Genomic DNA, 24,508 nt, shown 5'->3' with positions numbered 1-24,508 from the left:
ATTGCAGGGGCATTTCTTCAGAGCCCATGAGGCTCCACCTGTGCAGGGCATTTCTTCTGGCGATCCTGGGGCATTGTTGTGGTGAGCCCACGTGGTTCCTGGGCTCATTGTGGTTTATTGCCCACAAGGCTCAGGGGGTATTTGGCCACTTCGAGTCCCCCGAGTGGGACTCCAACGAAGGGGACATTTTGTTTAGAGCCCACGAGGGCTCCGGGGGCATAATTTGCTTCAGAGTCCCCAGAGGGGGTACTCCAACGGAATTGGGTCTCTGGGGCATTCTTGTCTAGAGCCAACGGGGCCCCACTAACGACAGGAGCCTCTTGTTATTCCGAGACCGAGAGGCTCCAACATGAGGGGCAACAGTGTAATCGGAGCCTGAGAGGCTCCTGGGGGCATTTTGTGTCTTGAGCCTTGAGCCCTGATGCTCCCCATGTTCTTGGGCCCTATTGTTTGTTCAGAGCCCCCACAGGAGAGCCAGGAGGCATACTGGTGCCAGGCTCAGTCCTCCAGCTGCCCAGCACTTAATGGGCAGGTGCTTTGTTTAGGCCTTGCAAATTCTTCTTTGGCTGCCTACGCAGCCTGCCCTGACTTTGCTGGACACAGGGCGTTTCAGCCCCTAAGAGGCCAAGTTGGCCTGGGGACCTTTTCATGTGTTGTGCCCTTGCGTGGGGTACAAGTTCTTGCCTACTGTGATTCTGGCGCAAATGTGATACCTGCCTAATGTGATTCCTTCATCATGTGTAATGCTTTATACCTCTGAATGTATGCGATACTTGGGAGGTTGTTTTTCCTAATATAGGTCCTACTAGTGAGTTCATGATTCCCTGCGTGATATTTTCCTAAGGCAGTTAGGATTGCGTAGGTGGTACTTACCTCTTGCCAGTAGTAACTGGTTGTGTGCTAAATTTGTTATTTGGTGCTACAATTATATGTTCTATGTGCTAATTATTATTCCTACAAAGTGCTAATTCTGCCAAGTGCTAGTTCTGAAAGTGCTTATTCCTGGCAGTGGTCCATGTGGCCCTGTCCTGTACACATATCCCCTTTAAATTCCGCCCGTGCCTATGGCACATTGTAAAGTGTATGTTTCTTATCTAATGTGTTTGATATAATACAAAGGCTATTTTTGTATATAACCTTGTGTGGAGTTTCCTTTGTGGTGGGCCTTGGGTGTTGTTGTTGGGGTGCGTGCGCAAATACTTAACTTACATTGCCTCCGGGATAAGCCTTACTGCTCGCGTCACGTTGCCTAGAGGGTGAGCAGGGGTTATCTTTGGCGTGTAACTCCCTTGCCCTGACTAGAGTGGTGGTTTCTGCCTGGCTTTGGCGCAAGCCTTAGCCAACCGGAAATCCCATTTCTAACACTTGTTTTATGTAGAAATTTACATTAATCTTCTATTTCTAAGCACTGTCGCAATCAGATTTTACTATTAGCCAACTTATGATGAGTGTACCTCAAAATAAATTAGAAAAAATACTGGATGCAAAATATCCTAAAACCTGCTGCACTGATCCCGGTGTGTAGTGGGATTCCTTCAGAGCAGCCCTTTGCTAATCCTGATGTATTGAAGCCTGCAGCACTGCGCCTCCTGCTTCAATAAATGCTGCTGGCTTGGCTCCTTGGAATACTCGTGGTCCACCCTGAGCTGCATGAGAGTGTTTCGGTTCAGCAGTGATGGAAATACGCATGCTATCTTGTCAAGGTTCGCATACAGGAGTCTGTTAGTTTTAGGCCAATAACGAAGCGTGGTTGCTTTCGGTGGCGGTGGAATCATTCATAGCCACACAGTGTTCCGGCCACTAGTTCATGGCGATCATAAAACGAATTCTTGCTTTAGGGAAACATATTTCCCATGTTTTACATGAGATTGTGAGCTCCCACGTGATCTGGCTGCAGTACCAACAACAGCCGCTACAAGGCACAGTCCTGGAGTCTCTCTCTCCCCCCAAAATAGGGGTAAACATGAGGAGGTTATTGAAATAGAAATTCACCTAATCAAACTTGCTTGGGCTGCCTTCGCAGTACAAGATTGTTACTTGCCGCCTGTAACTTCTTCTGCTTGTCCCTTGCAGCATCAGTGCATACACCTGACTGCGGTAACATCCTTGTAGATGACTGCTGCCTACTGTTCGCACATGCAGCTCCCTGCCTGCTGAGGCGTCAATGTGTGCTTCTTCAACAGCTGCACTCCTGCAACAACACTGCGCCTGTCTGCTGCCTCCAGTGCACACTCCTGCAACAACACTGCGCCTGTCTGCTGCCTCCAGTGGGCACTGCTGCCTCCAGTGCACACTCCTGCAACAACACTGCGCCTGTCTGCTGCCTCCAGTGCGCACTGCTGCCTCCAGTGCACACTCCTGCAACACTGCGCCTGTCTGCTGCCTCCAGTGCGCACTGCTGCCTCCAGTGCACACTCCTGCAACAACACTGCGCCTGTCTGCTGCCTCCAGTGCACACTCCTGCAACAACACTGCACCTGTCTGCTGCCTCCAGTGGGCACTGCTGCCTCCAGTGCACACTCCTGCAACAACACTGCGCCTGTCTGCTGCCTCCAGTGCGCACTGCTGCCTCCAGTGCACACTCCTGCAACAACACTGCGCCTGTCTGCTGCCTCCAGTGCACAGTGCTGCCTCCGGGGTGCACTCCTGCTTCCTGTTAACACTCCTGCCTCCTGTGCCCACTCCTGCCTCCTGTGCCCACTCCTGCCTCCTGTGCCCACTCCTGCCTCCTGTGCCCACTGCTGGCTCCAGTTTGTAACATGCATACATAACTGCCTGTTTTAGTACATCAAGCAGCCTGCTGAAGCGTCTGTGTGTTTCTTTAGCTGCACTCCTGCAAAAACACTGCACCTGCCTGCTGTGACTCCAGTGCACACTGCTACCTCCAGTACACACTGCACCCCAGTGCACATTCCTGCCTCCAGTGCACCTTGCTGTTTCAAGAACACACTGCTGCCTGCTGAAGCATCAGTGTGTGCTTCTTCAGCTGCTACACTCTTGCAGCACTGCACCTGCCTGCTGTGACTTCAGGGGCTCCTGGCTGTGCGTGTGCCCAACACTGATGTCCAGGGGCTTCTGACTGTGCAAGGGCCCAACACTGATGTCCAGGGGCTCCTATCTTGGCTGTATGTGCGCCCAGTATGTATGTTCAGGGCCTCCTGGCTTTGCGTGTACTCAATACTGATATCCAGGAGCTCATCGCTGTGCATGTGCCCAACACTAATGCTTAGGGGTCTTGGCTGTGCGTGTGGCCAACACTGATGTGCAGCAGCTCCTGGCGGTGCGTGTGGCCAACACTGATGTCCATGAGCTCCTGGCGGTGTGTGTGGCCAACACTGATGTACAGCAGCTCCTGGCTGTGTGTGTGCCTAACACTGATGTGCAGCAGCTCCTGGCGGTGCGTGTGCCCAACACTAATGCTTAGGGGTCCTGGCTGTGCGTGTGGCCAACACTGATGTGCAGCAGCTCCTGGCGGTGCGTGTGGCCAACACTGATGTCCATGAGCTCCTGGCGGTGTGTGTGGCCAACACTGATGTACAGCAGCTCCTGGCTGTGCGTGTGCCTAACACTGATGTGCAGCAGCTCCTGGCGGTGCGTGTGCCCAACACTAATGCTTAGGGGTCCTGGCTGTGCGTGTGGCCAACACTGATGTGCAGCAGCTCCTGGCGGTGCGTGTGGCCAACACTGATGTCCATGAGCTCCTGGCGGTGTGTGTGGCCAACACTGATGTACAGCAGCTCCTGGCTGTGCGTGTGCCTAACACTGATGTGCAGCAGCTCCTGGCTGTGCGTGTGGCCAACACTGATGTGCAGCAGCTCCTGGCTGTGCGTGTGCCTAACACTGATGTGCAGCAGCTCCTGGCTGTGCGTGTGCCTAACACTGATGTACAGCAGCTCCTGGCTGTGCGTGTGCCTAACACTGATGTGCAGCAGCTCCTGGCGGTGCGTGTGGCCAACACTGATGTCCATGAGCTCCTGGCGGTGTGTGTGGCCAACACTGATGTACAGCAGCTCCTGGCTGTGCGTGTGCCTAACACTGATGTGCAGCAGCTCCTGGCTGTGCATGTGCCTAACACTGATGTACTTACAACAAGGGGTGGTGAGGGACAGAGTCTCTGAATTCAGCAGAAAGCTCTCACCCAGTCAAGAGATCAGGGCTAGATCCAACACCGTTTTTTAGCTCACTGCACCATCCCAGTTTCAGAACCTGGCTGTATGCAAATTAGTCTGTTCCTGTCCCAGTGCATGATGGGAACAGGGCAAACCAAACTACAAAAGCCAATTCTTACACTGGGAAGGAAACAAGCTCCCGGGGACCGGTTTCTGGCATTACAGCCGTCTTCGGCCCGGTTTGCTTGAATCCTGATGGTGCAATGAGCAAGGGTCTCACATCTGAGAATACCCTTCCACGCTTAGGGTGGACAAAAATATTTACAACAAGGGGTGGTGAGGGACAGAGTCTCTGAATTCAGCAGAAAGCTCTCACCCAGTCAAGAGATCAGGGCTAGATCCAACACCGTTTTTTAGCTCACTGCACCATCCCAGTTTCAGAACCTGGCTGTATGCAAATTAGTCTGTTCCTGTCCCAGTGCATGATGGGAACAGGGCAAACCAAACTACAAAAGCCAATTCTTACACTGGGAAGGAAACAAGCTCCCGGGGACCGGTTTCTGGCATTACAGCCGTCTTCGGCCCGGTTTGCTTGAATCCTGATGGTGCAATGAGCAAGGGTCTCACATCTGAGAATACCCTTCCACGCTTAGGGTGGACAAAAATATTTACAACAAGGGGTGGTGAGGGACAGAGTCTCTGAATTCAGCAGAAAGCTCTCACCCAGTCAAGAGATCAGGGCTAGATCCAACACCGTTTTTTAGCTCACTGCACCATCCCAGTTTCAGAACCTGGCTGTATGCAAATTAGTCTGTTCCTGTCCCAGTGCATGATGGGAACAGGGCAAACCAAACTACAAAAGCCAATTCTTACACTGGGAAGGAAACAAGCTCCCGGGGACCGGTTTCTGGCATTACAGCCGTCTTCGGCCCGGTTTGCTTGAATCCTGATGGTGCAATGAGCAAGGGTCTCACATCTGAGAATACCCTTCCACGCTTAGGGTGGACAAAAATATTTACAACAAGGGGTGGTGAGGGACAGAGTCTCTGAATTCAGCAGAAAGCTCTCACCCAGTCAAGAGATCAGGGCTAGATCCAACACCGTTTTTTAGCTCACTGCACCATCCCAGTTTCAGAACCTGGCTGTATGCAAATTAGTCTGTTCCTGTCCCAGTGCATGATGGGAACAGGGCAAACCAAACTACAAAAGCCAATTCTTACACTGGGAAGGAAACAAGCTCCCGGGGACCGGTTTCTGGCATTACAGCCGTCTTCGGCCCGGTTTGCTTGAATCCTGATGGTGCAATGAGCAAGGGTCTCACATCTGAGAATACCCTTCCACGCTTAGGGTGGACAAAAATATTTACAACAAGGGGTGGTGAGGGACAGAGTCTCTGAATTCAGCAGAAAGCTCTCACCCAGTCAAGAGATCAGGGCTAGATCCAACACCGTTTTTTAGCTCACTGCACCATCCCAGTTTCAGAACCTGGCTGTATGCAAATTAGTCTGTTCCTGTCCCAGTGCATGATGGGAACAGGGCAAACCAAACTACAAAAGCCAATTCTTACACTGGGAAGGAAACAAGCTCCCGGGGACCGGTTTCTGGCATTACAGCCGTCTTCGGCCCGGTTTGCTTGAATCCTGATGGTGCAATGAGCAAGGGTCTCACATCTGAGAATACCCTTCCACGCTTAGGGTGGACAAAAATATTTACAACAAGGGGTGGTGAGGGACAGAGTCTCTGAATTCAGCAGAAAGCTCTCACCCAGTCAAGAGATCAGGGCTAGATCCAACACCGTTTTTTAGCTCACTGCACCATCCCAGTTTCAGAACCTGGCTGTATGCAAATTAGTCTGTTCCTGTCCCAGTGCATGATGGGAACAGGGCAAACCAAACTACAAAAGCCAATTCTTACACTGGGAAGGAAACAAGCTCCCGGGGACCGGTTTCTGGCATTACAGCCGTCTTCGGCCCGGTTTGCTTGAATCCTGATGGTGCAATGAGCAAGGGTCTCACATCTGAGAATACCCTTCCACGCTTAGGGTGGACAAAAATATTTACAACAAGGGGTGGTGAGGGACAGAGTCTCTGAATTCAGCAGAAAGCTCTCACCCAGTCAAGAGATCAGGGCTAGATCCAACACCGTTTTTTAGCTCACTGCACCATCCCAGTTTCAGAACCTGGCTGTGCGTGTGCCTAACACTGATGTGCAGCAGCTCCTGGCGGTGCGTGTGCCCAACACTAATGCTTAGGGGTCCTGGCTGTGCGTGTGGCCAACACTGATGTGCAGCAGCTCCTGGCGGTGCGTGTGGCCAACACTGATGTCCATGAGCTCCTGGCGGTGTGTGTGGCCAACACTGATGTACAGCAGCTCCTGGCTGTGCGTGTGCCTAACACTGATGTGCAGCAGCTCCTGGCGGTGCGTGTGCCCAACACTAATGCTTAGGGGTCCTGGCTGTGCGTGTGGCCAACACTGATGTGCAGCAGCTCCTGGCGGTGCGTGTGGCCAACACTGATGTCCATGAGCTCCTGGCGGTGTGTGTGGCCAACTCTGATGTACAGCAGCTCCTGGCTGTGCGTGTGCCTAACACTGATGTGCAGCAGCTCCTGGCTGTGCGTGTGGCCAACACTGATGTGCAGCAGCTCCTGGCTGTGCGTGTGCCTAACACTGATGTGCAGCAGCTCCTGGCTGTGCGTGTGCCTAACACTGATGTACAGCAGCTCCTGGCTGTGCGTGTGCCTAACACTGATGTGCAGCAGCTCCTGGCGGTGCGTGTGGCCAACACTGATGTCCATGAGCTCCTGGCGGTGTGTGTGGCCAACACTGATGTACAGCAGCTCCTGGCTGTGCGTGTGCCTAACACTGATGTGCAGCAGCTCCTGGCTGTGCATGTGCCTAACACTGATGTACAGCAGCTCCTGGCTGTGCGTGTGCCTAACACTGATGTGCAGCAGCTCCTGGCTGTGCGTGTGCCTAACACTGATGTGCAGCAGCTCCTGGCTGTGCGTGTGCCTAACACTGATGTCCAGGAGCTCCTGGCGGTGCGTGTGGCCAACACTAATGTTCAGGGGTTCCTTTCTGTGCGTGGATCCAACACTGATGTCCAGGACCTCCTGTCTGTGCATGTGCCCAACACTGAAGCAGAGACTCCAATCTGTGCGTGTGCCCACCACTGATACTCTTGGGCTCCTGGCTGTATGTCTGCCCAACACTGATGCACAGGATCTCCTGGCTCTGTGTGCGCACAAAACTGATGCACAGGGTCTCCTGGCTCTGCGTGTGCACAACAATGATGTTCATGTGCTACTGGCTGTGTGTGTGTCCAACACTGATGTTCAGGTAGTACTGGCTGTGCATGTGTGCAACACTGATGTCCAGGAGCTCCTTCGCTGTGCATGTGCCCAACACTTATGTTCAGGGGCTTGTGGCTGTGCGTGTACCCAACACGGAGGTCCAGGATCTCCTGACTGTGCGTGGGTCGAAGACTGATGCACAGGGGCTCCTGGCTGTGCGTGTCCGATATGTTAGGGACGTGGCTTTTTTGTGCATGTGTTCAGTCAATAGCCTGTCTTCCAAGGGGGAAGCCTCTGGAAGGACGGTGTATAGGGATATGCGATCCTCGCAGCCCTCCGTCCAGCGAAGGCCGCGAGTATCCGTGTCTTGTCGTATCAATGCCGTGAGTAGCTCTAAAACCAGTGCAAAAAGCAGCGGCGATAGCGGGCATCCCCGTCTTGTGCCTCGCCCTAAAGGGAATTCTTTCGAAATGTGCCCGTTCGCCACTACATGCGCCAGAGGTTTCGTGTAGAGCAGTCTTACCCATGAGCCGAATACAGGTCCGAAACCAAACCGCGTGAGGACTGCAAATAGGAACAGTCACTCCACTGTATCAAAGGTCATATGGGCATCTATGGACAATATCACAGCTTCTTCCTGTATCGTATGTTTACAGCCTAGTACGCTGTTGAGTCGCCTTAAATTTTGGGCTGTGTTCCTGCGAGGGATCTATCCTGACTGGTCAGGGTGAACCAGGGTAGTGAGGTGAGATGTGAGTCTATTTGCTAAAACGTTTGCCAAGATCTTAGCTTCTGCGTTGATGAGGGAGATGGGTCTGTAGGAAGCACAGTCCTGGGCTGGCTTACCAGGTTTATGTATGGCCACAATAGTTGCAGTTCTTTGATCTTTAGGCAGTTCACCTCTGTCTAAGCTGGCGTTATACTTTGCAAACAAATCGGGGATGAGAGTAGTTGCGCTTTTCTTAAATAGTTCGATAGGAATGCCATTCAGTCCCAGGGCTTTCCCTGACTGTATGCTCCCTATTGCCAACGTTAACTCCTCTGTAGTGAGCTCTGACTAATAGTTTGGAGTCGTCTTCCGCTAGCGTGGGAAGGCGGATCTCTTTGAGAAACATCTCTGCCTCCTCTTGTTCTATCGAAAGTGCTGGGGAGTAAACCTTGGTGTAGTGGCACGCTAATATTTCTGCTATGACTTTGGGGTCCGTCACCAGCACACCTGGCACAGGCGTAGCTCTGCTAGCCAGCAGCTCACACGTTCCTGTTTGTCATGCCAGTAGCTGGCCGGCTTTATCTCCTACTTCATACATGGTGTGGCGCGTGGCTGCTAATCGGGTGTTAGCATCCTCCCATAAATATTCTTTGTATACCAGAGCTGGAGTAGATGTGTATTGAGGTCGGAACAATCGTGAGAGTGTTGAATTTCTAGTGCTTGTAGCTCGTGTTCGAGCATTGAGGTCGTGTGCGTCTTCTCCCTTTCATAGTCTGTAATTAGGGGGATGGCTTGTCCCTGTAGGACCGTTTTGAAGGCTTCCCAGAGAGTGAGGGGTGAGGAAACAGATGACACATTTTGGTTGAGTGTTTTGTGGCTTTGAACAGGCCTTTCCAAATTTTGGGATTTTTGAGCCTGGGTAGATTGGGAATATGCAACGGTGTGTGGATGTGTTTTGTGGGAATTTAGCTGACATGGGCGAGTGATCCGAGATTTGTCGCGGTAAATGTGTTATTTCCACAAAGCTCCCTACATTATCTGCGGATGACAAGACAAGATCTATCCTAGAAAGACTGTTGTGTGCTCCAGAGTGGTACGTGTATTGGCATGCATGTGGGAAGTGAGATCGCCAGACATCCACGAGGCCAATTGTCTCCAGGAAGTCCGTGCAGATGGAGTGGGAATGGTGTTGTGGACGCGGAGGCGTGCTGTCAAGATCATCATTGAGGGTCGCATTGAAGTCAGCTCCCAGTATTAGCTCTCCTTCCAGGAGACTGAGCAGAAACGCTTCAAGTGCCGGGAGTGCTACTGAGTGAAGCACGGGGGAATATAGGCCGCAACTATGTTGAGCAAATGTCCCTCCCATTGGCATGCTGCAGCTGCGAAGCGGCCTTGGCCATCTGTGTATGTACGTTTAATCAGGAGGGGTGATTGTATCCCAGCATGTGGAGCCCGTGGAAAATTCTAAATGCACTATTAATTTGAAACCCCATCTATCGGGGGCCTTACAGGTGGTGCCTACCAGGTGGGTTTCCTGCAGGAGTACTACCGCAAGGGCTCCGCGCTTAAGAAATTGGAACCCTAAGCCTCTCGTCACTTTATCTCGGAGGCCATTCACATTCCAGGAAATGAATGGCAAGTTTTGAGCCTGTGTTGACTGGAGAGTAACCAGGTTAGGGTGTGTGGTTGCATGTGACATTAGGACTGTGGAAGCCATAGCAGTGCTTCTGACGTATAAGGTGCGGTCTCCCACTGAGATGAAATTGTCATACCATAAATCTGAACAAGAACCACAAAAGAAAACAAACCAAAACTGAGAACAAAAAACAGTTGCCCCACCCCACTCCCTGCATGACGTTTTAAAAACTACCCGCCTCCCCAACCTTGCAGAGTGCCTGGTTCCCATTGTTCAAAACCTTAGTGGGGGAAGGATCCACCCCGGTAACCCACCCCAGTCCACATTTCTTTTCTGTTGCGGTGTGTCTATCGGTTGTACGTGGGTCGTCTGGAACGATCATAAGTCTCTCAGAGCCCCAGCACAGTGTTCAAAGGCAGTACAGCAAATGGCATTGTTAGCTGTGGGCATCTGAGGGACCATTCGGAGAGAGTGGTCTGGCGGTCCCTTATTTTCAGTCTTGAACGTCAATCAGGGGATTCTTGCCTCCATCTAGATATCCCTCTGAGAAACTTCGTAGTTCGTGAGAGAGTGTCTGAGGCTCTGACCCTGAGAGAAATTCTAGCATGTTTGCCAGTTATTTGACATTATTGGTGCTGTCGCGTAGGAGTCTCTCCTCCTGCTGCTTTGACTGAGGTGCATCTGCCATTCATGCTAGTTATCTCTTCCGGATCTTCAACGAATGGCGACCTGCCGTCACCCATCAAGCCAATCTTGGGCGTCCTCTGGGGACGTGAAGAACCACACCTTCCCGTCAGCCACCATCCTTAACCTCGAGGGGAATATCATGGAGTATTTGAGGTCACAAGCACAAAGTTCTTTCTTGATTGCCACAAACGTTTGCCTTTGTTTAGCTACGACAGCTGTGTAGTCGGGAAAGAACAAGATTGTGCTGTGTTTGTACTGCACCGGAGGATCTATTTGGGCCGTCTGCAGAATGAGGTCACGACCCCTAAAATTGAAGATACGGGCAAAAATGTGTCTGGGTGCACCCGGATGGGTCAGCCCCATGGGACTCGGTGGGCTCTCTCAACAGAGAAGTATTGCGAAAGACCTCAAGGCAGCAAGTGGTTTTTGATTAGGTCTTCTACAAAAAGGTCAACCGCAGGGCCACCCATTTCCTCTGGCACGCCCAAAATGCGCACATTGTTGCACCTGGAGTGGCCTTCAAAATCATCTAGTTTTGCTGCCATGGTTTTGTTTTCGGTTTCTAAGTGCATCACTTGTCTCTTGAGGGCAGCCGTGTCCACAGAGAGGCCAGCCGTTGCCGTTTCTACCTCCGATACCTTTGTGCTCAGTTTGCAGAAATTTGCCCATATCAGCGTGAGTTCTGTAGCCACAGTGTCTATCCTTGACTCGAGGGAGCAGTGCACCTTATTAAGCGTTGGTATGATCTCCTGCAACGTGGCTTCTTCGTTTGGTTTTCCTGCGTGGTCCCAGGTTGGCACCGCCGCATGTTCCGGTTGGTCCAGGTTTCCACTTGGCACAGGCGTATTTGTCCAGTTTTGTCTGGTGCACGCCACGCTGACCCCGGCCTCCCATGGTACCAGATAATAGTTGAGCGGTTGGTTTTGTGACAACTCAGGCGGTAGTACTCACCGCCACCTGCCAGTGTGTCTGGTTTCCTCCCCCCCAAGCAGGCTGCTTATTGTTCTTCGGCCGGCTAGCCGGTTGTGTCAAGAAGGGGGGGGGGGGGGGGGGGGGGGGGGGCTTGTGTCGATAAATATTGCGCCTTGATGTGAAGGAGTCTTGGAGCCGCAACAAGAGGTCTTCCAGTCCGCCCAGGATGGACAACGCACACTAGGGTTTGAGAAACCTGTTAGGGGCCATCTTTAATCCAGTGGCGGCAAGGGCGCTGTAGACCCAGATGAAGCATATGCTGAGGCCCACGCGGCAAAAGTAAAAAAGTAAGCGGCAGACCAGGGAGGGAGGGGGGAGGGGCCCAGAGCGCTAAAGTCAGCACAAATGGATAAGGCAAATTGGGTCACTCTCGTCTCCCAGGAGGTTTGGTTTTGCGGTCTGCGTCAGTTCTATCCTCCCCTGTAGTACCACGGATGAAGCTTTCATTAATTCAGGGGCTGAGCGAGGCCTCACAATGCAGGGCCCCCACTGGGTCTGCGACTGCACTTGTGACTCAGCAGGGTGTAGGGGACGGCTGCCTCAGAGGCGGCGATGCCACCATTAGTCGTGCAGGGACACAGAGGAGGTACTGTATAGTGCCTTCAGGCATGTACGAGCATGCCACGTATGGTCCTTGTCCCGGCACGATGAGGTGCCCTCTTTCTTCCTCCCTCGCGGGAACTCTGGATCCAGCCATCAGGCTTCGCCGATCACTCCACCAGGGGTGACTCCAGCAATCAGGTGTTCTGGTATCTCCCACAAGAGCTCACCAGTGCGGACCCTGCTCCGGGCGCCGACACCACCTCGTTTTGCCCGGAGAGGCGCAGGAGGAGTCGCCATGCCCCCGGGCCAGCAGATCACTCGAGGCCCCTGCTTCTGTTCAAAGGGCAGGCCGCAGACGTTGCAGACGATCGATCTCAGGCAATTCCAAGGCTGCGAACATCAAAACAGGCTGAATCGGTGCTTGCCGCTTTCCGTCGCATTGGCTAATGTTTATTATCGCTCACCGCCTCGGATGAGTGATTGGATGGGTGGGGAAGGTTGTGGCGGTCCAGAGCTTCCCTAGGCATCGGCCATTTTATTCGGCTGCCGGACACGCTCCCCATGTGTTGGGGTTGTTGACAACAATTGTTAGATACACAATAAACATGACTGTCCAGTCATGGTTATTATAGCTGCAAAGTGCCCATGCTCGCAAACAGGTTAAGGGGACTGAGCCCTGGCCCAGCTATCCTGTGCTGCTTCCACTGCTCTTCTTCCTCCCTTGTTTTCTGACTGCTTTCTCCTGCTTTTTCCTCGTTTTTCACAGCTTTCTCGGCGAAGCAGCTAGCAACTCCAGTGCCTTGAGACACTCACCGGTGATTTGCCGCACTTTATAAATCCTAATTGACCGATTGCCATATATGGATTGGCACTTGGTGAGGGAGAACGCTTACAGCTGGGAGCAGTTGTCCCACACTGGGGAAGAGTCTCACTGGGGGAAATTATTCCATGAGGGAGAAGGCTCACTACTGGGGTCAGTTGTTCTACATGAGAGAAGGCTTACCACTGGGGTCAGTTGTTCTACGTGGGAGAAGGCTTACCACTGGCGTCAGTTGTTCTACATGGGAGAAGGCTCACTACTGTAGTCAGTTGTTCTACATTGGAGAAGGTTTACCACTGGGGTCAGTTGTACATGGGAGAAAGCTTACCACTCGGGTCAGATGTTCTATGTGGGAGAAGGCTTACCACTGGGGTCAGTTGTGCTATGTGGGAGAAGGCTCACTACTGGGGTCAGTTGTTCTACATGAGAGAAGGCTTACCACTGGGGTCAGTTGTTCTACGTGGAATAAGCCTTACCACTGGGGTCAGTTGTATGTGGGAGAAGGCTCACCACTGGGGTCAGTTGTATGTGGGAGAAGGCTCACCACTGGGGTCAGTTGTATGTGGGAGAAGGCTCACCACTGGGGTCAGTTGTATGTGGGAGAAGGCTCACCACTGGGGTCAGTTGTATGTGGGAGAAGGCTCACCACTGGGGTCAGTTGTATGTGGGAGAAGGCTCACCACTGGGGTCAGTTGTACGTGGGAGAAGGCTTACCACTGGGGTCAGTTGTTCTACGTGGGAGAAGGCTTACCACTGGCGTCAGTTGTTCTACATGGGAGAAGGCTCACTACTGTAGTCAGTTGTTCTACATTGGAGAAGGTTTACCACTGGGGTCAGTTGTACATGGGAGAAAGCTTACCACTCGGGTCAGATGTTCTATGTGGGAGAAGGCTTACCACTGGGGTCAGTTGTGCTATGTGGGAGAAGGCTTACAACTGGGGTCAGTGTGCTATGTGGGAGAAGGCTTACCACTGGGGTCAGTTGTGCTATGTGGGAGAAGGCTTACCACTGGGGTCAGATGTTCTATGTGGGAGAAGGCTTACCACTGGGGTCAGTTGTGCTATGTGGGAGAAGGCTTACCACTGGCGTCAGTTGTTCTACATGGGAGAAGGCTTACCACTGGGGTCAGTTGTTCTACGTGGGAGAAGGCTTACCACTGGCGTCAGTTGTTCTACATGGGAGAAGGCTTACCACTGGGGTCAGTTCTACATGGGAGAAGGCTCACTACTGTGGTCAGTTGTTCTACGTGGGAGAAGGCTCACCACTGGGGTCAGTAGTACATGGGAGAAGGCTTACCACTGGGGTGAGTTGTTCTATGTGGGAGAAGGCTTACCACTGCGGTCAGTTGTACGTGGGAGAAGGCTCACCACTGGGGTCGGTAATTCTACGTGGGAGAAGGCTCACCACTGGGGTCGGTAATTCTACGTGGGAGAAGGCTCACCAGTGGGGTCGGTAGTTCTACGTGGAATAAGCCTTACCACTGGGGTCAGTTGTATGTGGGAGAAGGCTCACCACTGGGGTCAGTTGTATGTGGGAGAAGGCTCACCACTGGGGTCAGTTGTATGTGGGAGAAGGCTCACCACTGGGGTCAGTTGTATGTGGGAGAAGGCTCACCACTGGGGTCAGTTGTACGTGGGAGAAGGCTTACCACTGGGGTCAGTTGTTCTACGTGGGAGAAGGCTTACCACTGGCGTCAGTTGTTCTACATGGGAGAAGGCTCACTACTGTAGTCAGTTGTTCTACATTGGAGAAGGTTTACCACTGGGGTCAGTTGTACATGGGAGAAAGCTTACCACTCGGGTCAGATGTTCTATGTGGGAGAAGGCTTACCACTGGGGTCAGTTGTGCTATGTGGGAGAAGGCTTACAACTGGGGTCAGTGTGCTATGTGGGAGAAGGCTTACCACTGGGGTCAGTTGTGCTATGTGGGAGAAGGCTTACCACTGGGGTCAGATGTTCTATGTGGGAGAAGGCTTACCACTGGGGTCAGTTGTGCTATGTGGGAGAAGGCTTACCACTGGCGTCAGTTGTTCTACATGGGAGAAGGCTTACCACTGGGGTCAGTTGTTCTACGTGGGAGAAGGCTTACCACTGGCGTCAGTTGTTCTACATGGGAGAAGGCTTACCACTGGGGTCAGTTCTACATGGGAGAAGGCTCACTACTGTGGTCAGTTGTTCTACGTGGGAGAAGGCTCACCACTGGGGTCAGTAGTACATGGGAGAAGGCTTACCACTGGGGTGAGTTGTTCTATGTGGGAGAAGGCTTACCACTGCGGTCAGTTGTACGTGGGAGAAGGCTCACCACTGGGGTCGGTAATTCTACGTGGGAGAAGGCTCACCACTGGGGTCGGTAATTCTACGTGGGAGAAGGCTCACCAGTGGGGTCGGTAGTTCTACGTGGGAGAAGGCTCACCTCTGGGGTCAGTTGTACATGGGAGAAGGCTTACCACTGGGGTGAGTTGTTCTACATGGGAGAAGGCTTACCACTGCGATCAGTTGTATGTGGGAGAGGGCTTACCACTGGGGTCAGATGTTCTATGTGGGAGAAGGCTTACCACTGGGGTCAGTTGTTCTACGTAGGAGAAGGCTTTCCACTGGGGTCAGTTCTACGTGGGAGAAGGCTTACCACTGGGGTCAGTTGTTCTACGTGGGAGAAGGCTTACCGCTGGAGGCACTTGTTCCACTGTGGAGAAGGGTCTATGTGGGAGAAGACTCACTGTGGGGATGGGGGGTAGCTTTTCTATATGGGAGAAGTTTCGTAATTCAAGGCAATCACTGGAAAAGGCTTACTTGTGTGGAGGAAAGTTCCAGGCTGGAGAAGGCTTACCTCTGGCTGCAGTTGTTTTATGCTCAAGAAAGCCGACTGCTTGGGAGACCACTTGAGCAGTCCACTTGGCAGATAGTAAGTCCAACTCTTTTGGAAGCCTCTGTCTGGGGGAAATTGTTCTACTTTGAAACATCAGGTCTTGGGCAGCTCAACTCTGGAGGAGCGTTAGTGCTGGGAGCATTCCTTCCACTGGGCAGTTTTTCCATTCTGTGCAAATGTTCCACTCTGGGGAGCCTCGGCTCTTAGGCAGGTATTCTACTTCAGGGAAGTCTCAGCTCTTGGGCAGTTGTTACACTCTGGGGAAGCCTCGGCTCTTGGGCAGGTATTCTACTTCGGGGAAGTCTCAGCTCTTGGGCAGTTGTTCCACTCTGGGGAAGCCTCGGCTCTCAGGCAGGTATTCTACTTCGGGGGAAGTCTCAGTTCTTGAGCAGTTGTTCCACTCTGGGGAAGCCTCGGCTCTCAGGCAGGTATTCTACTTCGGGGAAGTCTCAGCTCTTGGGCAGTTGTTCCACTCTGGGGAAGCCTCGGATCTTGGGCAGGTATTCTACTTTGGGGAAGTCTCAGCTCTTGGGCAGTTGTTCCACTCTGGAGAAGCCTCCGCTCTTGGGCAGGTATTCTACTTTGGGGAAGTCTCAGTTCTTGGGCAGTTGTTCCACTCTGGGGAAGCCTCGGCTCTTAGGCAGGTATTCTACTTCGGGGGAAGTCTCATCTCTTGGGCAGTTGTTCCACTCTGGAGAAGCCTCCGCTCTTGGGCAGGTATACTACTTTGGGGAAATCTCAGTTCTTGAGCAGTTGTTCCACTCTGGGGAAGCCTTGGCTCTCAGGCAGGTATTCTACTTCGGGGAAGTCTCAGCTCTTGGGCAGTTGTTCCACTCAGGGGAGGCCTGGCTCTTGGGCAGGTATTCTACTTTGGGGAAGTCTCAGCTCTTGGGCAGTTGTTCCACTCTGGAGAAGCCTCCGCTCTTGGGCAGGTATTCTACTTTGGGGAAGTCTCAGCTCTTGGGCAGTTGTTCCACTCTGGGGAAGCCTCGGCTCTTAGGCAGGTATTCTACTTTGGGGAAGTCTCAGCTCTTGGGCAGTTGTTCCACTCAGGGGAGGCCTCGGCTCTTAGGCAGGTATTCTACTTCGGGGGAAGTCTCAGCTCTTGGGCAGTTGTTCCACTCTGGAGAAGCCTCCGCTCTTGGGCAGGTATTCTACTTTGGGGAAGTCTCAGCTCTTGGGCAGTTGTTCCACTCTGGGGAAGCCTCGGCTCTTGGGCAGGTATTCTACTTCGGGGAAGTCTCAGCTCTTGGGCAGTTGTTCCACTCTGGGGAAGCCTCGGCTCTCAGGCAGGTATTCTACTTCGAGGGAAGTCTCAGTTCTTGAGCAGTTGTTCCACTCTGGGGAAGCCTCGGCTCTCAGGCAGGTATTCTACTTCGGGGAAGTCTCAGCTCTTGGGCAGTTGTTCCACTCTGGGGAAGCCTCGGCTCTTGGGCAGGTATTCTACTTTGGGGAAGTCTCAGCTCTTGGGCAGTTGTTCCACTCTGGAGAAGCCTCCGCTCTTGGGCAGGTATTCTACTTTGGAGAAGTCTCAGCTCTTGGGCAGTTGTTCCACTCTGGGGAAGCCTCGGCTCTCAGGCAGGTATTCTACTTCGGGGGAAGTCTCATCTCTTGGGCAGTTGTTCCACTCTGGGGAAGCCTCGGCTCTCAGGCAGGTATTCTACTTCGGGGAAGTCTCAGCTCTTGGGCAGTTGTTCCACTCAGGGGAGGCCTCGGCTCTTGGGCAGGTATTCTACTTTGGGGAAGTCTCAGCTCTTAGGCAGTTGTTCCACTCTGGAGAAGCCTCCGCTCTTGGGCAGGTATTCTACTTTGGGGAAGTCTCAGCTCTTGGGCAGTTGTTCCACTCTGGAGAAGCCTCCGCTCTTGGGCAGGTATTCTACTTCGGGGAAGTCTCAGCTCTTGGGCAGTTGTTCCACTCTGGGGAAGCCTCGGCTCTTAGGCAGGTATTCTACTTTGGGGAAGTTTCAGCTCTTGGGCAGTTGTTCCACTCTGGGGAAGCCTCGGCTCTTAGGCAGGTATTCTACTTCAGGGAAGTCTCAGCTCTTGGGCAGTTGTTCCACTCTGGGGAAGCCTTGGCTCTTAGGCAGGTATTCTACTTCGGGGGAAGTCTCAGTTCTTGAGCAGTTGTTCCACTCTGGGGAAGCCTCGGCTCTCAGGCAGGTATTCTACTTCGGGGGAAGTCTCAGTTCTTGAGCAGTTGTTCCACTCTGGGGAAGCCTCGGCTCTTAGGCAGGTATTCTACTTCGGGGGAAGTCTCAGCTCTTGGGCAGTTGTTCCACTCTGGGGAGCCTCGGCTCTTGGGCAGTTGTTCCACTCTGGGGAGCCTCGGCTCTTGGGCAGTTGTTCCACTCTTAAGAAGCCTTCGCTCTTGGGCAGGTATTCTACTTTGGGGAAGTCTCAGCTCTTGGGCAGGTATTCTACTTCAGGGAAGTCTCCGCTGTTGGGCAGGTATTCTACTTTGGGGAAGTCTCAGCTCTTGGGCAGTTGTTCCACTCTGGAGAAGCCTCCGCTCTTGGGCAGGTATTCTACTTCGGGGAAGTCTCAGCTCTTGGGCAGTTGTTCCACTCTGGGGAAGCCTCGGCTCTCAGGCAGGTATTCTACTTTGGGGAAGTTTCAGCTCTTGGGCAGTTGTTCCACTCTGGGGAAGCCTCGGCTCTCAGGCAGGTATTCTACTTCGGGGAAGTTTCAGCTCTTGGGCAGTTGTTCCACTCTGGGGAAGCCTCGGCTCTTAGGCAGGTATTCTACTTCGGGGGAAGTCTCAGCTCTTGGGCAGTTGTTCCACTCTGGAGAAGCCTCCGCTCTTGGGCAGGTATTCTACTTCTGGGGAAGCTCTGCTCTTGGGCAGTTGTTCCACTCTGGAGAAGCCTCCGCTCTTGGGCAGGTATTCTACTTCAGGGAAGTCTCAGCTCTTGGGCAGTTGTTCCACTCTGGGGAAGCCTTGGCTCTTAGGCAGGTATTCTACTTCGGGGGAAGTCTCAGTTCTTGAGCAGTTGTTCCACTCTGGGGAAGCCTCGGCTCTTAGGCAGGTATTCTACTTCGGGGGAAGTCTCAGCTCTTGGGCAGTTGTTACACTCTGGAGAAGCCTTGGCTCTCAGGCAGGTATTCTACTTCGGGGAAGTCTCAGCTCTTGGGCAGTTGTTCCACTCTGGGGAAGCCTTGGCTCTTAGGCAGGTATTCTACTTCGGGGGAAGTCTCAGTTCTTGAGCAGTTGTTCCACTCTGGGGAAGCCTCGGCTCTCAGGCAGGTATTCTACTTCGGGGGAAGTCTCAGTTCTTGAGCAGTTGTTCCACTCTGGGGAAGCCTCGGCTCTTAGGCAGGTATTCTACTTCGGGGGAAGTCTCAGCTCTTGGGCAGTTGTTCCACTCTGGGGAGCCTCGGCTCTTGGGCAGTTGTTCCACTCTGGGGAGCCTCGGCTCTTGGGCAGTTGTTCCACTCTTAAGAAGCCTTCGCTCTTGGGCAGGTATTCTACTTTGGGGAAGTCTCAGCTCTTGGGCAGGTATTCTACTTCAGGGAAGTCTCCGCTGTTGGGCAGGTATTCTACTTTGGGGAAGTCTCAGCTCTTGGGCAGTTGTTCCACTCTGGAGAAGCCTCCGCTCTTGGGCAGGTATTCTACTTCGGGGAAGTCTCAGCTCTTGGGCAGTTGTTCCACTCTGGGGAAGCCTCGGCTCTCAGGCAGGTATTCTACTTTGGGGAAGTTTCAGCTCTTGGGCAGTTGTTCCACTCTGGGGAAGCCTCGGCTCTCAGGCAGGTATTCTACTTCGGGGAAGTTTCAGCTCTTGGGCAGTTGTTCCACTCTGGGGAAGCCTCGGCTCTTAGGCAGGTATTCTACTTCGGGGGAAGTCTCAGCTCTTGGGCAGTTGTTCCACTCTGGAGAAGCCTCCGCTCTTGGGCAGGTATTCTACTTTGGGGAAGTCTCAGCTCTTGGGCAGTTGTTCCACTCATGAGAAGCCTCCGCTCTTGGGCAGGTATTCTACTTCGGGGAAGTCTCAGCTCTTGGGCAGTTGTTCCACTCTGGAGAAGCCTCCGCTCTTGGGCAGGTATTCTACTTTGGGGAAGTCTCAGCTCTTGGGCAGTTGTTCCACTCTGGGGAAGCCTCGGCTCTTGGGCAGGTATTCTACTTCGGGGAAGTCTCAGCTCTTGGGCAGTTGTTCCACTCTGGGGAAGCCTCGGCTCTCAGGCAGGTATTCTACTTCGGGGGAAGTCTCAGTTCTTGAGCAGTTGTTCCACTCTGGGGAAGCCTCGGCTCTCAGGCAGGTATTCTACTTCGGGGAAGTCTCAGCTCTTGGGCAGTTGTTCCACTCTGGGGAAGCCTCGGCTCTTGGGCAGGTATTCTACTTTGGGGAAGTCTCAGCTCTTGGGCAGTTGTTCCACTCTGGAGAAGCCTCCGCTCTCGGGCAGGTATTCTACTTTGGGGAAGTCTCAGCTCTTGGGCAGTTGTTCCACTCTGGGGAAGCCTCGGCTCTCAGGCAGGTATTCTACTTCGGGGGAAGTCTCATCTCTTGGGCAGTTGTTCCACTCTGGGGAAGCCTCGGCTCTCAGGCAGGTATTCTACTTCGGGGAAGTCTCAGCTCTTGGGCAGTTGTTCCACTCAGGGGAGGCCTCGGCTCTTGGGCAGGTATTCTACTTTGGGGAAGTCTCAGCTCTTGGGCAGTTGTTCCACTCTGAAGAAGCCTCCGCTCTTGGGCAGGTATTCTACTTTGGGGAAGTCTCAGCTCTTGGGCAGTTGTTCCACTCTGGAGAAGCCTCCGCTCTTGGGCAGGTATTCTACTTCGGGGAAGTCTCAGCTCTTGGGCAGTTGTTCCACTCTGGGGAAGCCTCGGCTCTTAGGCAGGTATTCTACTTTGGGGAAGTTTCAGCTCTTGGGCAGTTGTTCCACTCTGGGGAAGCCTCGGCTCTTAGGCAGGTATTCTACTTCAGGGAAGTCTCAGCTCTTGGGCAGTTGTTCCACTCTGGGGAAGCCTTGGCTCTTAGGCAGGTATTCTACTTCGGGGGAAGTCTCAGTTCTTGAGCAGTTGTTCCACTCTGGGGAAGCCTCGGCTCTCAGGCAGGTATTCTACTTCGGGGGAAGTCTCAGTTCTTGAGCAGTTGTTCCACTCTGGGGAAGCCTCGGCTCTTAGGCAGGTATTCTACTTCGGGGGAAGTCTCAGCTCTTGAGCAGTTGTTCCACTCTGGGGAGCCTCGGCTCTTGGGCAGTTGTTCCACTCTGGGGAGCCTCGGCTCTTGGGCAGTTGTTCCACTCTGGGTAACCTCTGCTCTTGGGCAGTTGTTCCACTCTTAAGAAGCCTTCGCTCTTGGGCAGGTATTCTACTTTGGGGAAGTCTCAGCTCTTGGGCAGGTATTCTACTTCAGGGAAGTCTCCGCTGTTGGGCAGGTATTCTACTTTGGGGAAGTCTCAGCTCTTGGGCAGTTGTTCCACTCTGGAGAAGCCTCCGCTCTTGGGCAGGTATTCTACTTCGGGGAAGTCTCAGCTCTTGGGCAGTTGTTCCACTCTGGGGAAGCCTCGGCTCCTAGGCAGGTATTCTACTTTGGGGAAGTTTCAGCTCTTGGGCAGTTGTTCCACTCTGGGGAAGCCTCGGCTCTTAGGCAGGTATTCTACTTCAGGGAAGTCTCAGCTCTTGGGCAGTTGTTCCACTCTGGGGAAGCCTTGGCTCTTAGGCAGGTATTCTACTTCGGGAGAAGTCTCAGTTCTTGAGCAGTTGTTCCACTCTGGGGAAGCCTCGGCTCTTAGGCAGGTATTCTACTTCGGCGGAAGTCTCAGCTCTTGGGCAGTTGTTACACTCTGGGGAAGCCTCGGCTCTTGGGCAGGTATTCTACTTCGGGGGAAGTCTCAGCTCTTGAGCAGTTGTTCCACTCTGGGGAAGCCTCGGCTCTCAGGCAGGTATTCTACTTTGGGGAAGTTTCAGCTCTTGGGCAGTTGTTCCACTCTGGGGAAGCTTCGGCTCTCAGGCAGGTATTCTACTTCGGGGAAGTTTCAGCTCTTGGGCACTTGTTCCACTCTGGGGAAGCCTCGGCTCTTAGGCAGATATTCTACTTCGGGGGAAGTCTCAGCTCTTGGGCAGTTGTTCCACTCTGGGGAAGCCTTGGCTCTTAGGCAGGTATTCTACTTCGGGGGAAGTCTCAGTTCTTGAGCAGTTGTTCCACTCTGGGGAAGCCTCGGCTCTTAGGCAGGTATTCTACTTCGGGGGAAGTCTCAGCTCTTGGGCAGTTGTTCCACTCTGGAGAAGCCTCCGCCCTTGGGCAGGTATTCTACTTCTGGGGAAGCTCTGCTCTTGGGCAGTTGTTCCACTCTGGAGAAGCCTTGGCTCTCAGGCAGGTATTCTACTTCGGGGAAGTCTCAGCTCTTGGGCAGTTGTTCCACTCTGGGGAAGCCTCCGCTCTTGGGCAGGTATTCTACTTCGTGGAAGTCTCAGCTCTTGGGCAGTTGTTCCACTCTGGAGAAGCCTCCGCTCTTGGGCAGGTATTCTACTTCGGGGAAGTCTCAGCTCTTGGGCAGTTGTTCCACTCTGGGGAAGCCTCGGCTCTTGGGCAGGTATTCTACTTCGGGGAAGTCTCAGCTCTTGGGCAATTGTTCCACTCTGGGGAGCCTCGGCTCTTGGGCAGTTGTTCCACTCTGGGGAAGCCTCGGCTCTTGGGCAGGTATTCTACTTCGGGGAAGTCTCATCTCTTGGGCAGTTGTTCCACTCTGGGGAAGCCTCGGCTCTCAGGCAGGTATTCTACTTCGGGGAAGTCTCAGCTCTTGGGCAGTTGTTCCACTCAGGGGAGGCCTCGGCTCTTAGGCGGGTATTCTACTTCGGGGAAGTCTCAGCTCTTGGGCAGTTGTTCCACTCTGGGGAAGCCTCCGCTCTTGGGCAGGTATTCTACTTTGGGGAAGTCTCTGCTCTTGGGCAGTTGTTCCACTCTGGGGAGCCTCTGCTCTTGGGCAGTTGTTCCACTCTGGGGAAGCCTCGGCTCTTGGACAGTTGTTCCACTCTGGAGAAGCCTCGGCTCTTGGACAGTTGTTCCACTCTGGAGAAGCCTCGCCTCTTGGGCAGTTGTTCTGCTACTCTCGCAAAGCATCTACTCTTGGGCATTTGTTCCACTCTGGGGACATCTCCGCCTTTCAGCAGTTCTTCTACTCTAGAAAAGATGCAACACTTGGGGCAGTTGTTCCACTACTCGTCGGCAGTCTCAGCTCTGGGGCATTTGTTCCACTCTAAGGAAGCATCGGGTCTTGGCCAGTGGTTCCCTTCTGTGGAAATGTTTCACTCTGGGAAGCCTCAGCTTTTGGGTAGTTGTTGCACTCAGGGGAAGTTTCAGGTCTTGAGCTGTTGCACTACTCTGTAGAAGACTCAGCTACTGAGTAGTTGCTCCACTACTTTGGGGAAGTCTTGGCCCCTGAGCAGTTAGTTCACTCTGCAGGAAGCCCCAGCTCATGAGCAGTTTATCTGCTCTTCTGAAGTTTGAGCTCTTGGGCAGTTGTTACAGTCTGGGGCCGCCCCAGCTCTTGGGCTATTAGTTTACTCTGGGAAATTCCCAGAGTCTTTTATAGTTGTCCTATTTAGGGGGAACCGTAGCTCTTGGGAAGCCTCAGCTTTTGGGCAGGTATTCTACATTGTGGAAGTCTCAGCGCTTTGGCAGTTGTTTAACTCTGGGGAAGCCTCGGCTCTCAGGCAGGTATGCTACTCTGGGGAAGGCTCAGCTCCTAGACAGTTGTTTCACCCTGGGGAAACCTCGACACTTGGGCAGGCATGCTACTCTGGGGAAGTCCCAGCTCTTGAGCAGTTGTGACAATCTGTAGAGATCTTTACTGTCATGCACACTTAATCTCTCTGGTCACTTATAAGTGCCTTCACGGTCACACATTTTGCGACTCCTGCATGTGAGGACCTTTATTTCCAATATATGACTTGTTCGTTCTTCTCACTTCTTTCCTGCAGGTTTCCCCATGATGAGGTGAACCACCTGAGCGTCGATGAGGCCAAGAACTGGTATGGAGGCATTGTGAGTCTGGTCCCCACCGTAGTGGACAACCTGAAGCGTGCCATTGCCACACTCGAGAAACCCAAGCCGACAGCTCACTTGGAGAAGAGCTCCAATGGAACCTGTCCTGTCCCGAAGAAAGCGAATACTCCAGACTTCATGGAATGCCACAGCACAGGCGTACAAACTGGTGTTACAACAACCAAGTCGCCCACCAAGCCCTGCGTGCCAACTGGCGGGGTGAGGAAACGCTTTAGGCCAGTCTGGAAACCCAACAGCCGCTACCACTTCTGATGACATAACCCTCATTCCATCAGCTTGAGCAATGGCATGGCACTTGGGGAAACAGGCAAATGCTCAAAGGAAAGGTCACTTGCCTAGATGCTGCTGTAGTTCTCCAGCCATGGTATCTTGAGAGGTTCATGAGCGATGATGAAGCATGACTCAACATCGAGCTACACTCAACGTGGAGTCCTATTTCATCATGAAAGGCGACCCTGGAAGAAACCGAGGCTGTGGACCCACAGTACTCTCAGCTCTTTGGCCGCTTCCTGTTCCCAGCTGGTGCCCCCCAATAACATAGGGCCTGATTCACAGAACTAGCTTAAGACAAAATCCAAAACATACTACCATTTTGGTATTCACAGAAGGCACTTACTCATTTCGATATTCACAGAAGTTAGGAGTCCTAACTTTAGGACTCGTAAATGCCTCCTGTGAATACCGAAAGTCTTAAAGTTAGGATTTTTCTCAGGTTAGGAGTAGTAAAGTTAGGACTCCTAACTTTACTACTCCTAAATCGAGAAAAATTCTAACTTTAAGACTTTCGGTATTCACAGGAGGCATTTACGAGTCCTAAAGTTAGGACTCCTAACTTCTGTGAATACCGAAATGAATAAGTGCCTTCTGTGAATA

General features: G+C 52.9%; 1 protein-coding gene across 3 annotated transcripts in view; it reads left to right on the top strand.

The window, feature by feature from the left end:
- SPACA9 (sperm acrosome associated 9) overlaps positions 1–24,508 on the top strand; it is a 91,550-nt gene that overhangs the window by 55,547 nt on the left and 11,495 nt on the right. For 2 of the 3 annotated variants that reach the window (XM_086924754.1, XM_086924755.1), the window contains exon 4: positions 23,551–24,027. In XM_086924754.1, coding sequence (XP_086780880.1) covers positions 23,551–23,887 — 337 coding nt within the window. In that variant the 3' untranslated portion in view covers positions 23,888–24,027. Of the gene's footprint in view, positions 1–23,550; positions 24,028–24,508 lie in introns of those variants that run through there. The other variant, XM_086924756.1, reaches the window with a different exon arrangement.

This window comes from Lissotriton vulgaris, chromosome 5, assembly GCF_964263255.1.
Source record: "Lissotriton vulgaris chromosome 5, aLisVul1.2, whole genome shotgun sequence".
Classification (NCBI taxonomy): domain Eukaryota; kingdom Metazoa; phylum Chordata; class Amphibia; order Caudata; family Salamandridae; genus Lissotriton; species Lissotriton vulgaris.
The sequence above is the reverse complement of the archived record's forward strand: the minus strand, read 5'-3'. Positions and strand labels throughout refer to the sequence as shown.